Consider the following 14,708-nt stretch of genomic DNA (forward strand, 5'->3'; position numbering starts at 1 on the left):
GTGTCTAGTCTCTTTAGCAACTCTGGTGTGTGTGACTTGCTATCAGTTACGGGACTGCTAGTGTGGCATTGCTCTCCTAAGTTTTATTAATATAGTAATTCTTCCTATATTTTTAGATCTATTTCACTGGTGTCACTGTAATCAGCATGAAGATTTCTCTTTGGTCAGATCATTATGTAAAATTAACACATTTACAATCTTTCATCTTCAAGATAACATTTGTTCAGTTTCATTGACAACACGACACACATACGGGCCTGTGTATGAAAGGTGTTTTCACAATGTGCATTGCCCTGGTTAAATGCTTAGTGCCGGTTCACATTTCTGCGATGCGGGAACGCTGCGAATATACAGCGTGTTCCGCACCCCTGGCAGTTCACACTGCCATATGCGATACGCTGGGGGTGTCCATTAAAAGTTAACGACACCCCCAGATCAGATTGCATATCGCAGTGCGATCTGAAAGTTCGCACAGAATCGGATCGCACTAGTGTGAACCACCATGCGATCCAATTCTGCTACGGACCAAAAAAAGGGTCCTGTGCAAGTTGGTATGGCTGAATTTGCACCGCACAGAGATCGCATGTAATTTTAGGAGCAGTGCGCTCCGAATTACATGCAATCTCTGTGATCGTAGAAATGTGAACCGGCACTTAATGTAAGGGTTTCATAAGAAGTATTGCTACATTTCTGCTTGAGTAGAGTACCATGGGACATTTACAGCACACACTGCAACAACAGAACTGAGATTTACAGGCTTTTTTTTTTTTTTTTTTAAATCCCAAAAATGATTTCCCTTTAGGAAAAGGACAAACGTTTTATCTAATTACATTATTTACACTCAATAAAACTATGACATGTTGGCTTTCATAAGCAGTATCAATACCTGGTGTTTGCAGTCTCCACAGGTGTTTTCACAATAAACTGACTTTATTGCGTCCTCCACATAACTGAACTGCAAAAACGCGTAGGGAAGCTCGATGTGTTTCACCAGACGCCCACACCTGAAATAGAATTTAGAAAGTGAACACACTTGCCACTATGAAATTAGCACAACCATCCAGTTCTGATTATACTAATGTGTTGGCAACTCCTAAACGTTTTAACCGATTTTCCACTCAAACAAGCTGTGTCTAGAAACAGGTGACATAACTCTTAACAGCTATTTCCTGGTGCCATTATCTGAATTAACTTTTTGTGACCGACATTCATCCACCTGTCCACAGAGATAAGGAGAATGCCTAGGCTTAAGCTGTCCATACATGCATAGTTCTCTTTTGTTGAATATGGATGGATGAATCCCTTTTGCTAGCTATTGAATTCTAACAGCTGTCACCCGTGGCTGTCAGATACTGACGCTGATTCACTGAAGTCACTTTTTGACCGACAATTTTCCACTCAATTCCTTCAATCTACATCAAAGGTCGTTGAGCCAGGTGATGCGCGGCAGGGCCACCCACGGTCCGGACCAAATTTTGGCTGACACAGAAGAAAGTAGCTGAAATTTTCCATGGGTGGCCAGCTTTAGTGCTGCATAAGGGCAGTGCTCGTTTGAGCCAGATTAGAAGCTCTGAGATACAGATTTCAGGCACTCTGATAAACAAGGTCCACTGTGTTAACCAAAAGTGTGTTGTAGTCCTGGATCTGTGTGATTTAAGCATACCCATCTAAAACAGCACTGGTAACTTGAATAAAGTGCAGGCAAATGCCACTTAAAAAATTTCTATGGGTGGCCAGACATCCCTGTAGCTAGAAGTGCTCTAATATAAATTCTGCTGTCAAGTTCAAGTTCTGCCTCATTCCCTTCTATTTCTACTGCACCTATCTACTGGTCAGTGATGGCATGAATCACAATGTTGGACCAATAGTGATCAAGAAGATCTTTGCATTTTTTACATGTTAACAGATTAAAAAAAAAACATTTAGGAAAGAATGGGCTTTCTTTATGAAAACAAGTTTCATGGAACACTATGGGGCTACCAAGATAATACCAGTATGCCCTAATTGTTGGCAACCAGAACTGTAACTGTCTGTACAGACCACACTTTTTGAAGACACGCAAACTCTAAACCCTGAACACGCTGGATTATTCTGAGGTCTGTGAAAGCACAAAAAAGCAATTAAAAAGATACTAAAAATTATTAGCAAAAGTATTACACTTGTAACACCCTCCTGGATAGGTCCTAGGAGTTAGAAAGTTAACAGTGTGTGTTTTTGATAGGTAAATTTAGTTGCCACACTGTATGTAGTGTGGTTGTAATTGTTTGTTAGGTAAAAGCATAGTTTGCTCACTGTACTGGAAGAAAGTGCAATCTGCTAGTCAGGTCTGCTCAATGTGTTCAGCTGCTGCCAGTCTGGCCTATAGCTTCCTCTGTATCCAGGGAACTTGAGAAGAGTCTGGATGATAGGTGTGGAGCTATGTAAATGGCAGCATGAATATTGATATAGCCCTGGCCTATAACAGAGAGGCAGGCTCTGATGGCATGCTGGGAGACTGTATATATTTTGTGAGCAAAATCCAGAGAGGATTGGTCTAGCCTGGGTGGCACACTGCCCTCCCAGGCACTGCTGCTATGTCCGCTGTTGCAAGGCCTCAGATGGGCGACCTAAGGGTCTGGAAGCTGAGACTCTAAAGATAAAAAAAAGCTGACTGAGTGGAGGTTGTCTACAGAAGATCTGGTCTTGTATCATCTGAATAAAGTGTCGCTTGGAAGAGACCTTTGTGCTCTTGTCAGCCCTCTGGTTCTAGAGAAAGTCAGCTGCGGGTCTATTTGTAAAGGGGGTGCCGGCTGGTGTCCTCAAGATCTTTGTCAATCGAATCTATTACTTAAAAGGAACTCTGCTCACAGTTAACTACTACTTCTACTACTACTACTAACTTAAAGTTGAATTCTACTGCTTGCTACGAGCACAGACTTTCATGTAGCTTTTCCTGAAGAATATCTAAGTCATCAGTTCTTGTTTTCGGAGTATCCCACCTACTTCTCTTAACCCTATCCAAGTTCTTCAAAAATAGTTCATTGAAGAAACGTGTGGGTGAGCCTGTGTGCCTTTATGCAGGGGCAAAGCCTGTGGGGAAGTTGAGGACAGTAATCCTGCGCCTCCTATGGGAGTAGCGCTACACATTTATGGTTCTGCCTTCTACCATTACATCTCACTTATGCTACTGAAAAAAAATGTACAAATGGATGGCATCAATCACCTGTCATAAATGAGAAAGTCATCTTTATTCCCCTTCAGTAGTCTCCAGACGTCAGGCTGCTCCTCTTCCTGCTGATACACCAGAATGTTCTCAGGAACCCTGGACTTCAGTTCATGGTATTTCAGACGTGAGTGTTCATCTTGGTGGTTGATGACAATAAAGGACACGTTTGTATAGTGTTCATTCTCCAACTTCTGCCGCAGTTCATCCAAGCTGATAGAATCAAAGTTAGAAGTTTACAGAAACAACGTCCTTTTTGTGGTACACTATAGGTACATACTAGAATTTAGGGTTCTTTCTAATAAGTGCTAAACTGAAAGCATTTTGTGCCCCACCTGGAAGCTTGCAGCAGGCACAGGTATCAGCTTGCTTGAAGAAGTGCCACAACGGTGACTGTTCCATCTGCATCCAGCATTGGATTCTGGCTTCCTATCTTCCAGTCGGGTGGTTTCTTACACAGAGTTCGGTGACCCTGGCTCTCTGCCCCTCCCCAAGGGAGAAGGCAGAGAGCCAGGGCAAGAGCAAAGCCTTTCCACATGGTGGGGCCTCACCTGCAAGAGACAAGAACATGGTCAAGATGAATGCCACGAGCCTTTAAATAAAACAAGGAAAAAGTGTCTTTCACAACTACACATAATGGCATGAAAAAAAAAAAAAGGAATATCATGCAAAGCTAAATATCACATAAAGTTGAAAGTATGGCAAGCTGTATTTACTGTGTAGCCAACCTCTGTGCAGATAGAAAATGCATGTCCTTGTCCTGTTGGAGATATTTCCTTTTGATTTATGTCCTGACCTATGGCATTGCTGGATATTAGCTGAACCACCTGTTTCCTCTGTTGTCTCCATGTATTGCTTTGCATAATGTTCTAGGGGTTGATGTCACTGGCTTCCTAGTGGGCGTTACATAGAAAGTTGAGCTCACAGCAATGTTTTGCTGGTCACAAAAACAAACTCTACATAGATAGCAGCAGAGTTGTATTAAGTACTTGAAACCCATACTTGAGTAAAAGTACAAGTGCTCGATCAAAAAGTGACTTGAGTAGAAGTACTAAAGTATTCAACATTTTTTGTACTTAAGTATTGCAAGTAGTTTTTTTTTAAATTTTGCTACTCAAGTACTGAAAGTAAAAGTACCAGTACTGTGTTATGTAGTAATTAAAGAAAGAAGTCAAAAGTTTATTAAAGTTAAAGTTATTGAAGAAAGAAGTCAAAAGTCAAAAGTACACATGACATTATACACATTTTTTTTGAGCTTCATGAAACCTGCCATCTACTGTTCTGGCAGTGGTCATTTTTATAATTGCAAACAAGTAACTATGCAGCACAAAAAAAAAATATCGGAGTAGAAGTATTGAAATCATCGAAAAAATGTAGTGAAGTAAAAGTGGAAGTAGGAGAAAAAAATTCTACTCTAGGAAAGTACAGATACCGCCTTTCGGTACTTAAAGCGGAGTTCCACCCATTTTTAATAGTTTGGAATACATAGATCTATGTAATCCCCTTTAAAACGGCTTTTACCAATGGAAACTTCTTTTTTTTTTTTTTTGCTAGTAAATACCTTACCTAGTAAATACCTTAATTTTTGCTTCATTCCTCCTCTCCTCACTTCCGGGTCCGATCGGCGATGACGTCATTCGGCGATTCGCAGTGTCTGCTGGGATGTATTCTATTCCAGAAATCTCGCAGTAGCTGACCTGTACTGAGCCGTGCCTGCCCCGCCTCTGCCCCGCCTCCTCTCATTGAGTTGTATTGTATGAATGTATTAAGGCCGTTCTCTGCCCCGCCTCCGCCCCGCCTCCTCTCATTGAGTTGTATTGTATGAATGTATTAAGGCCGTTCTCTGCCCCGCCTCCGCCCCACCTCCTCTCATTGAGTTGTATTGTATGCAATGTATTAAGGCCGTTCTCTGCCCCGCCTCCGCCTCCTCTCATTGAGTTGTATTGTATGAATGTATTAAGGCCGTTCTCTGCCCCGCCTCCACCCCGCCTCCTCTCATTGAGTTGTATTGTATGAATGTATTACGGCCGTTTTCTGCCCCGCCTCCGCCCCGCCTCCTCTCATTGAGTTGTATTGCATACAATACAACTCAATGAGTGGAGGCGGGGCGGAGGCGGGGCAGAGAACAGCCTTAATACATTGTATACAATACAACTCAATGAGAGGAGGCGGGGCGGAGGCGGGGCAGGCACAGCTCAGTACAGCTCAGCTACTGCGAGATTTCTGGAATAGAATACATCCCAGCAGACACTGCGAATCGCCGAATGACGTCATCGCCGATCGGACCCGGAAGTGAGGAGAGGAGGACTAAAGCAGAAATTAAGGTATTTACTAGCAAAAAAAAAAGTTTCCATTGGTAAAAGCCATTTTAAAGGGCATTACATAGATCTAAAGTTCCAAAAATGGGTGGAACTCCACTTTAAGTACAGTAGTGAAGTAGTTCTACTTAGTTACTATACATCTCTGGATAGCAGTAACAAACAGATAGGACTTTGTGTATTTGACTTTCACATTTTGAAATTCTATGTATAGGAATTTGTAGGTTAGGCCAATATAGGAAGCTTTGATTGATTTTTCAACGTCCTTGCTTAAAGTGACCCTGTATGGATTAAGGAATTGGGTTGCTCAATTGGGTTCCCCAGCAGCACATACTCACCTTTCCTGACTCCTGCGCTACTGTATAAGTCCACCAGTAGTGAAATGAAATGCCTGGCACTTCTGGAAGCATAAATAAAGCTCAACCACGCACTGTTGCCTCCCCCCCCCCCCCCCAACTGCAAGTCAAAACGAGGCCTATATCTGCGGTGTGAGATCTAAGGCACTCCTGCCATTAGTTTCAGGAGATTTGAAGTGAGATCTGGAGATGTTACTACTGTATTCCTCACTGTTCTCCTTGCTGGAGGCTCTGACATGAGGAAACCAAATCCCATCTCCACTCAAAGACGTGCGGAATAAGGGCCATTTCACATCACTGCATTAATGCGCACATTACATACATTGGTGCAATGAGATGCCATTAGTCCAAAATGGCAACTCAAAGCACCTTCTCATCGCATTTGCATTGCAGAGCAGCACAACATGGGCCAGCACTGCCGAAAACTCTGCATGCATCTTTTTTGGTACATCTTGGTGTGTTAGGCAACCCAATCAAACAGCGCAACAGTGTGAATGGGGCCTAAAGCATGGTAGGTCAATAATTGGGGAAATACCAGCTGCAAGGTGACTAAGAAAAACACTGGTGGCTTTGCCCTCTGCCTTTTTCTGAGCAAGCTTCTACAGTTCAGTTCCTCTTTAGGACATTTCGAATACAGTAAACCCCCCTCCATTGCGGGGGTTACGTTCCGGACCCAGCCGCGAAAAGTGAAATTCCACGAAATAGAAAAACCCTATTAAAATGCATTGTAGGCATGTTTATTTTACTGTCACTGTACGTGTAGAAGCATTTTAAGGTCTTTAAACACACTTTTAAAACAATAGAAACTCATTTAAACACATAAAAGATACTAAGAGACAGAGCAAGAGCTATGGAAAACACAAAAACATTTCATTTTTAATGATTTATATAGTAAAATAACATTACAAAAAAAAACGCGAATTACCGGGACCGCAAAAACTGAACCGCGATGGAGCGGGGGATTACTGTAATTAGAATCTAGAAGAGAAGGATCACCGCAGGTAACACAATGTTCCAATCCATCTCCGTTGTTTACACACCTAACCTGGCAGGTACCGAGAGTACAAAGCAAACACTGTGCTGATTGCATAATACCTTCTAATGCGAGAACAGTCAGCTGACCAAAACCAAACACCCTCCATCCAATTCACAAAGAGTGCCAAATCCCCCCTCCCCCCACCCCATAGGTTTATTATTGCTGCAAGTACTGTCCTACGGGTTGTTTTGACCATATCAGATTTCAGGTTAATAATCCCGCCGTGCCGCATTCACCCATAGGTTTATTCTTGCTTGTACTTGTTTTTTCTCACATTAATTTTCTGCCAAGCCGTGAAATGTAGAGGTCAACTTGACCCAAACAAAATAATGTCAGTGCGCAGAGACAAAGTGAAGTCAGAATTTTCTTTCTCTGGTTGAGTGAACCTAAGCAATAAAGCTACTGGATAGGCATGGAAGCCATGGAACTGGCATTTTCAGAAAAAGTTTAATTTGACAAAACAATTTAGCTTAAAAAAAGAGGAAAGCATTATGTTGCATGCTTCTTGTATATTTATCATGGAAGTTAGAGTAATTATAAACTGGAGTATAATACCCGCACAATGCTGGGTTGCACTGAAATCCTAAGCAGTGCTGTCAGACCTGCCCAACTCACTCCTGCTGGACTACAGAACAACCCCCTCCATCTTCATAGCATAAGGAGGTGGTTTTCTGTAATCCAGCAGGAGAGAGCTCAGACAGGGCTGACAGCACTGCTTGGGATTTTAGTGCGGCAGAGGCAGGGTTGTCAGCTTTAACAGAAAAGTTGGGAGCTTGCTGTATTTCTGGCAGGATCAACAGGTTTTTTTTTTTTTGTTTGTTTGTTTTTTTTTTTTAAGAGAGACCCAACATGAAGGCTCCGTTCACATCTAGGCGTTTTGGGGCGTTTTTGGGGCGTTTTTCTGCTCTAGGATCAGCTCTCAAAACGCCCAACAAGACAAATCCTATTCATTTCAATGGCCCCTGTTCACATCTGAGCGTTTTGACGCTGTATACAAAACGCCCAACGCTCAAAAAAGTACATGAGCTTCTTTTTGGGCAGATTACAGGCGTTTTCCATTGATCTCTATTCAATCTAAAAACGCCTGCACAAAAATCGCGGTAAAAATCGCGGTAAAATCGCGGTAAAAAACGCCGCAAAAATCGCGGTAAAATCGCGGTAAAAAACGCGCGAAAAACGCTACGCTCAGGTGTGAATGTAGCCGAAGGGGGGGGGGCGTTCTTGTATTATTGTATTCCATGGATGTACTGAATGTTTTGTTTTTTTTACTTTGCCAAGCATACACCTTAAGCTCTATACAGGGCCGTCTTTAAACCCTGGGCAAACATTTTCTTTGGCCCTCCCGAATCCATCCACTTATCAACTATTTGTGAGCAGTGTAGGCTCAAGGGGAAGCTGCCTTGGGCCCCACAACAATGACTGGGCCCAGGGCAGCTGCCCCTTTTGCTCTGTGTTAAAGACAGCCCTGGTTCAATAGATAACATGGTTCAAAAATACTTATTATTAACATGGTGCAAGGAGCAGTATCATGCAATAATCCCTAAAAATCAATCATAAAAAACCATACCTCCCAACTTTCTGAGATGGGAATGAGGGACACATATTACCATAAGTGTATTCACTACACCAATCACGATGACGTGGAAATCACCCAAAGATAACAATACTAAGCATCAAGTGCCAGGTGGGCACATCGCGGTTCAGTTTTTGTGGTCCCGGTAATTTGCGGTTTTTTTTGTAATGATATTTTACTATATAAATCATTAAAAATGAAAGATTTTTGTGTTTTTCATAGCTCTTGCTCTGTCTCTAAGTATCTTTTATGTGTTTAAATGAGTTTCTATTGTTTTAAAAGTGTGTTTAAAGACCTTAAAATGCTTTTACACGTACAGTGACAGTAAAGAAAACATGCCTACAATGCATTTTAATAGGGTTTTTCTATTTCGCGGAATTTCACTTTTCGCGGCTGGGTCCAGAACGTAACCCCCGCAATGGAGGGGGGTTTACTGTATTTATATTTATTACTTGTGTTTGGTGCTGTCTCACCTGAGTTTGCAAGTGCAAGTGCAAGTTTTTCTAGTAATTCACACCGTTAGCGCGGTTAACCATTTTTACATATTACCATAAGTATGTAGGCATTGGATACACCCCCCTGCCACGCCCCCTCGAAGGAGAATTATACAAAAAATAACTGGTTGAACCAGTTCATTTTTTTTTTCTACCACTACTACCTTTAATACTGGCTTTTGGCATTTACAGATGCAGCAATTTGGAACATTGGATGAGAAGGTTTAGCACTGGGAAACACTTTTTGAAAGACAAAAAAAAAATCTACTTTATACACAACTATATCAGACCAAAATGAGGGACAAATGAGAATGAAAGAGGGACTTCTTGAAATCAGGGACAGTTGAGAGCTATGATGAAGCCACTTTCAACAATCGGAACAAAAAGAAAAGGAAAGGAAGATAAACCCTACGCCCTCGCACACACTTGAGCTAAAAAAGAATAACACCCCAAAAACAGGAAAAGCTTTTAGAAGTGTCCCGGTGTGCAAAGGAAAAGAGATTTTATCTCCAAAAACGGAAAGGTTTCTTCACAGTAAGAGCTATGAAAATGTGGAATAGACTCCCTCAAGAGCTGGTTCTGGCCATTGTTTTAGGTTGATTTAGGAAAAGCCTGGATTCTTACAAATATAACTGGATACTACTATTTATAGGTAAAGTTGATCCAGGAAATATCCGATTGGCTCCTGGGGGATCAGGAAGGAATTTTTTCCCCTACTGGAGCAAATTGGATCAGGGTTCATTGGGGTTTTTTTTTTTTTTGCCTTCCTCTGGTTTAACTGTGGGTATATATATATATATATATATATATATATATATATATATATATATATATATATTTTTTTTTTTTTTTTTACTTTTTTTTTTTTTCTTCTCCTCTATTGGTATACAGTGTATCTTTAGGCAAAACATTTTTTTAAGTTTTGGATAGAATAGGGATGGGTTATACCCTCTTTCAAGTGTTTAAATCTGTATGCGTCCCTATTGGGGCATCCCTATTGGGGGGATTCACTCCTCTATTTGTGATGGTGACCATTGTCACCAAGAATAAAAGTAAAGGGAAATCCAAAACTTTAGCATTGTGAGGGGAAATCTTCCCCTGGGGACAGCTTACATGAATTTGCCTCCCTGGGACATCCCTTAGACCTTCCCTACTCTGTCCAAAACTAAAATAAAACTTTTGCCTGTACATACACTTGGATGCACCAGTGCGTCAGCTGCACTGCACAATCTCAATGCACAATGCACAATGATTATACAATGTTGACCGTATATGGTAAGAAGAAACATAAATCCTCTAATTGTTTATGACCCAGTAGTAACAAAAAAGGGGTCATCAATTCTCACAATGGGGTTGATTTACTAAAGGCAAATAGACTGTGCGCTTTGCAAAGTCCAGAGCTTAGTAAATGAGGTAAAGCTTCACTTTGCAAAGAATACCCAATCAACTGCAAGAAAAATAAAACAAACAGCATTCTTGCTTGCACGTAATTGAATGATGGATGTCAGCAGAGCTTCCCTCATTGACTAAGCTCTGTAGACTATTTGCTCTATTTTGCCAGTCTATTTCTCCTAAATAAACCCCAATGGTTCCTATATAAAGATCAATGCATTCTATGGTTTCATTGTTATACCTAAAATCACCAGTAGGTGGTGCTGTAGGTGAAATGTGGAAACCAGCAGTATATATACATATATATATATATATATATATACAGGATTAGAATAAACTTTTTTTTTCTTGACGTTTTAAAATATTCTTCAATTATAATTGAAAAACAATATTCTAGTAATCAGACCACTATTTAAATATTTTCAGTTGCTTCTTTACATACATGCAATGTTCTAAAGCATTTTGCAGAATCTCTAGCAGCAGCCGAGGAACCTGAAAAGCTGTATTTACTTATTTCTATTTTTCTTATCTTTTCAAGTCAGTAGGATGGCCAGCAGCCAGGAATATGTGTATAAGATACAGGAACATGTCCTATCTCTCATATCTCACAGATATGCACTGACTTATGTAACAAGTTACAGTTTTTTTCATAAACAGATATCATATAATTTTCAAAGAGGTTGTAAACCCCCCAAAAAATTTTTTTTTTCTTTTTGCAACCTGCAAGAGAAACACATAATGAGCTAGTATGCGCCAGTGACGTCACTGGCTGCATGTAGGGTAAATATCTCCTAAACGGTACATGTTTAGGAGATATTTACCCTACCTATAGGTAAGCCTTATCATAGGCTTACCTATAGGTACAAGTTACAGAGGAGGGTTTACTTCCTCTTTAAGGGGGCATTAACCCACAGCAACCAATCAGAATCTTTGCATAAATGCAACACCAGGTATTGTAACACAAGAGTGGCGTGATCAGGGCACATTATAAACAACTGTACGTGTCCTTGCATTGAAACTATGAAGATCAACACAGTTCAGTGGAGATAGGAGTTGATTTACTAAAGGCAAATAGACTGTGCACTTTGCAGGTGCAGTTGCTCAAGAGCTTACTAAATCAGGTAAAGCGTCACTTTGCAAAAAGTATCCAATCACATGCAAAAGAAAATAAAAAAACTATATAAATAAAAGAAAATAAAAAAACTATATCTATATAAATAAAATAAAAGAAAATAACAAAAACAGCATTTTTGCTTGCACATGATTGGATGATGGAAGTCAGCAGAGCTTTTGCTCATTTGCTAAGCTCTGAAGCAACTGCTCTTGCAAAGTGCACAGTGCATTTGCCTTTAGTAAATCAACCCCATAGTGTGAACCTCACGGTTTATGTATGATTTAGCCTATCTATTTTACCAGCCAAGCATTTTATGACTTAGGCAGGCCATAGTTGGATCGTAATGTATCTGTATTGAGCAGGGATCGGCCAAATTTTGATCCGTCTATATGCAGGTTGGTCTCTCAATCAACTTTCGTACAACCAGCCTGTTGGAAAAAGTTCACTCTATCTGCATGGAGTTTGCATGCTTGTCCTACATTTGAGTTTCCTCCAAAACTCCAAAGACATGCTGATAGGTTAACTGGCTCCTGTCTAAAGTCACCCAAGCATGTGTAAGTGCCCTAGGAACCTTAGATTGTAAGCTCCTTGAAGGCAAAAAACAGATGCATGTACAGTTGTGGCTGGTTCACACCACAACATGCGCAACTTTTAAGTCCTAGATTTGAGTTTACCCCAAAACTCCAAAGACATGCTGGTAGGTTAACTGGCTCCTGTCTAAACTCACCTGAATATGTGTAGGTGCCTTAGGGACCTTAGATTGTAAGCTCCTTGAGGACAAAAAACAGATATATGTACAGTTGTAGCTGGTTCACACCACAACACACACCAGTGCGACTTTTAAGTCCTAGATTTGAGTTTACCCCAAAGCTCCAAATACATGCTGGTAGGTTAACTGACTCCTGTCTAAACTCACCCGAATATGTGTAGGTGCCTTAGGGACCTTAGATTGTAAGCTCCTTGAGGGCAAAAAACATATGTATGTACAGTTGCGGCTGGTTCACACCACAACACGCACAGGTGCGACTTTTAAGTCCTAAATTTGAGTTTACCCAAAAATGCCGAAGACATGCTGTTAGGTAACTGGCTCCTGCCTAAACTCACCAAAGTATGTGTAGGTGCCTTAGAGACCTTAGAATGTAAGCTCCTTGATGGCAAAAAACAGATGCGTGTACAGTTGTGGCAGGTTCATATCAACAACATGCACAGGTGCGACTTTTAACCGCTTGCCGACTGCTCACAGTATATTTACTGCGGCAGTCAGCCCCTCACAGGCAGAGTGACGTAGGTCTACGTCGCTCGCCTGTGAGGCTCTGGGGAGCGAGCGCGCGCCCGCGGAGGCGCGCTCCCGCTCCCGCGCGGTCACGGACCCCCCCGCGCGTGTGACCAGCGGACCCGATGTCCGCCGGTCACTCGGCGATCGGCGGGGGAGAGGGAGAATGTCAGGCAGCTTGTGTAAACAAGCCACCTGTCATTCTCCTCGCTGTAAAAACACTGATCACATGGATCTACTATGTAGATCCGTTGATCAGTGTCCTTACAGCTCAAGCCACAGCCAATCACAGTATAAAGCACGCCCCTAGGGACACACACAGCCCCTCCCTCCCAAATAAAGTTAACCCCTTCACTACCAGTGTATTTTTACAGTAACAGTGCATATATATAGCACTGATTACTGTAGAAATGTCACTGGTAACCCCAAAAGTGTCAAAAATGTCAGTCAAGGGTCCGATCTGTCCGCCCCAATGTCGCAGTACCGCAAAAAAAATTACAGATCGCCGCCATTACGCGTTAAAAAAAAAACACCAAAAATGACAGAAATCTTTCCCTTTGTTAGTAAACGCGATAACTTTTGCGCAAACCAATCAAAATACGCTTTTTGCGATTTTTTTTACCAAACATAGGTAGCATAAAACAAATTGGCCGAAAATTTTAAAAAATTTTGATTTTTACATTTTTTTTTGGGGAATTTCATATAAAAAAATGTGAAAAATATTGTTATTTTTGCAAAATGTACGCTCTTTTTTTGTTTATAGCGCAAAAAGTAAAAATCGCACAGGTGATCAAATACCACCAAAAGAAAGCTCTGTTTGTGGGAAAAAAAGGACACCAAATTCGTTTAGATACAGCTTTGCACGACCGCGCAATTGTCTGTTAAAGTCACGCAGTGCCGAATCGCAAAATACCCCCTGGTCGTTTAGCAGGAAAATCCTCCGGGGCTTAAGTGGTTAAGTTGTAGATTTGAGTTTACCCCAAAACTCCATAGACCTGCTGGTAGGTTAACTGGCTCCTGTCTAAACTCACCCCAGTATGTGTAGGTGGCTTAGGGACCTTAGATTGTAAGCTTGTTGAGGGCAAAAAGCAGATGTTTACACCACAACACGCACAGATGTGACTTTTAAAATGATGGCGGACCAAACTATGTGGTACTGCGGTACCATGCATGTTGATGGCCGCATGTGTTGCGTTGGGGTGCCATTACCGAATAAATGCACCAGCATGCATCTGCAGATGGCAGTGCGCTCCCATATGGAGCAGCAAATGCGCAAATGCGCGTTTCCCTGCACTGCAACTGGTGTGAATGGACCCTACAAAAATTAAACTGCCGTAGCACCCAATCAAGGAATGCTGAGTTTTCTTAAAGGGCCCCCAACTGCTTTCCACAGCTGCACAGCCCTCATCACAAAGTTTCATTAAAGTTTTCTAGGAGCCAGAAGAGCTGAGAAGAGAAAAGAAAGTTGCACAAAAAGATTAGACAATAGCAAGTATCATTAACATGCAACAGCTTACTCTGCCCCTTGGTCCTCCGACTTCTGCTCTGCACAATGGGTCGTCTCCTCCCTATTTATACTCAGCTTGTTTATCAGTCTGCACACAAAGTCCAACCTAGTCATGTGGGGCGGCCCTGGAAATGTAACTATTGCCTCACAGGCTTCTGACAGGGAGATAATGCAAAGTCTGCACACCCAGCTATCAGCTGAGCCCCTTCCTGGGGAAAACCCCCATATAAGAAATATGTCTGCCTGCCACTATAGAAAGAAGAAAAATTCTGCATGCCATTGTCCCCTGTGTGCTGCAATGGATCGCCCCACACAGAATAGGGAGTGCCCTGACCTCACATTCCTTCTGTGCCCCATGTCTTAGGGAAGAGGAGCCTGCTGAGTTTGCTGTTTGCTGCCTTTTATTAGCATTTTACAGCCTATTCAGGGTAACACATTTAGTG

At 41.7% G+C, this 14,708-nt stretch overlaps 1 protein-coding gene across 1 annotated transcript; it reads right to left on the minus strand.

Annotated features, from left to right (window-relative positions):
- Positions 1–816: 816 nt before the first annotated feature.
- SELENOP (selenoprotein P) lies at positions 817–14,405 on the minus strand. The gene is made up of 4 exons (XM_082251691.1): positions 14,276–14,405; positions 3,538–3,753; positions 3,203–3,415; positions 817–1,004 (listed from the first exon to the last, which is right to left on the minus strand). Exons 2-4 carry the CDS (start codon positions 3,738–3,740, stop codon positions 851–853), a joined length of 570 nt encoding a protein of 189 aa, XP_082107817.1. The 5' UTR covers positions 3,741–3,753; positions 14,276–14,405; the 3' UTR covers positions 817–850.
- Positions 14,406–14,708: the final 303 nt, after the last annotated feature.

Source organism: Pelophylax lessonae (genome assembly GCF_965119305.1).
Source record: "Pelophylax lessonae genome assembly, chromosome: 1".
Lineage (NCBI taxonomy): Eukaryota > Metazoa > Chordata > Amphibia > Anura > Ranidae > Pelophylax > Pelophylax lessonae.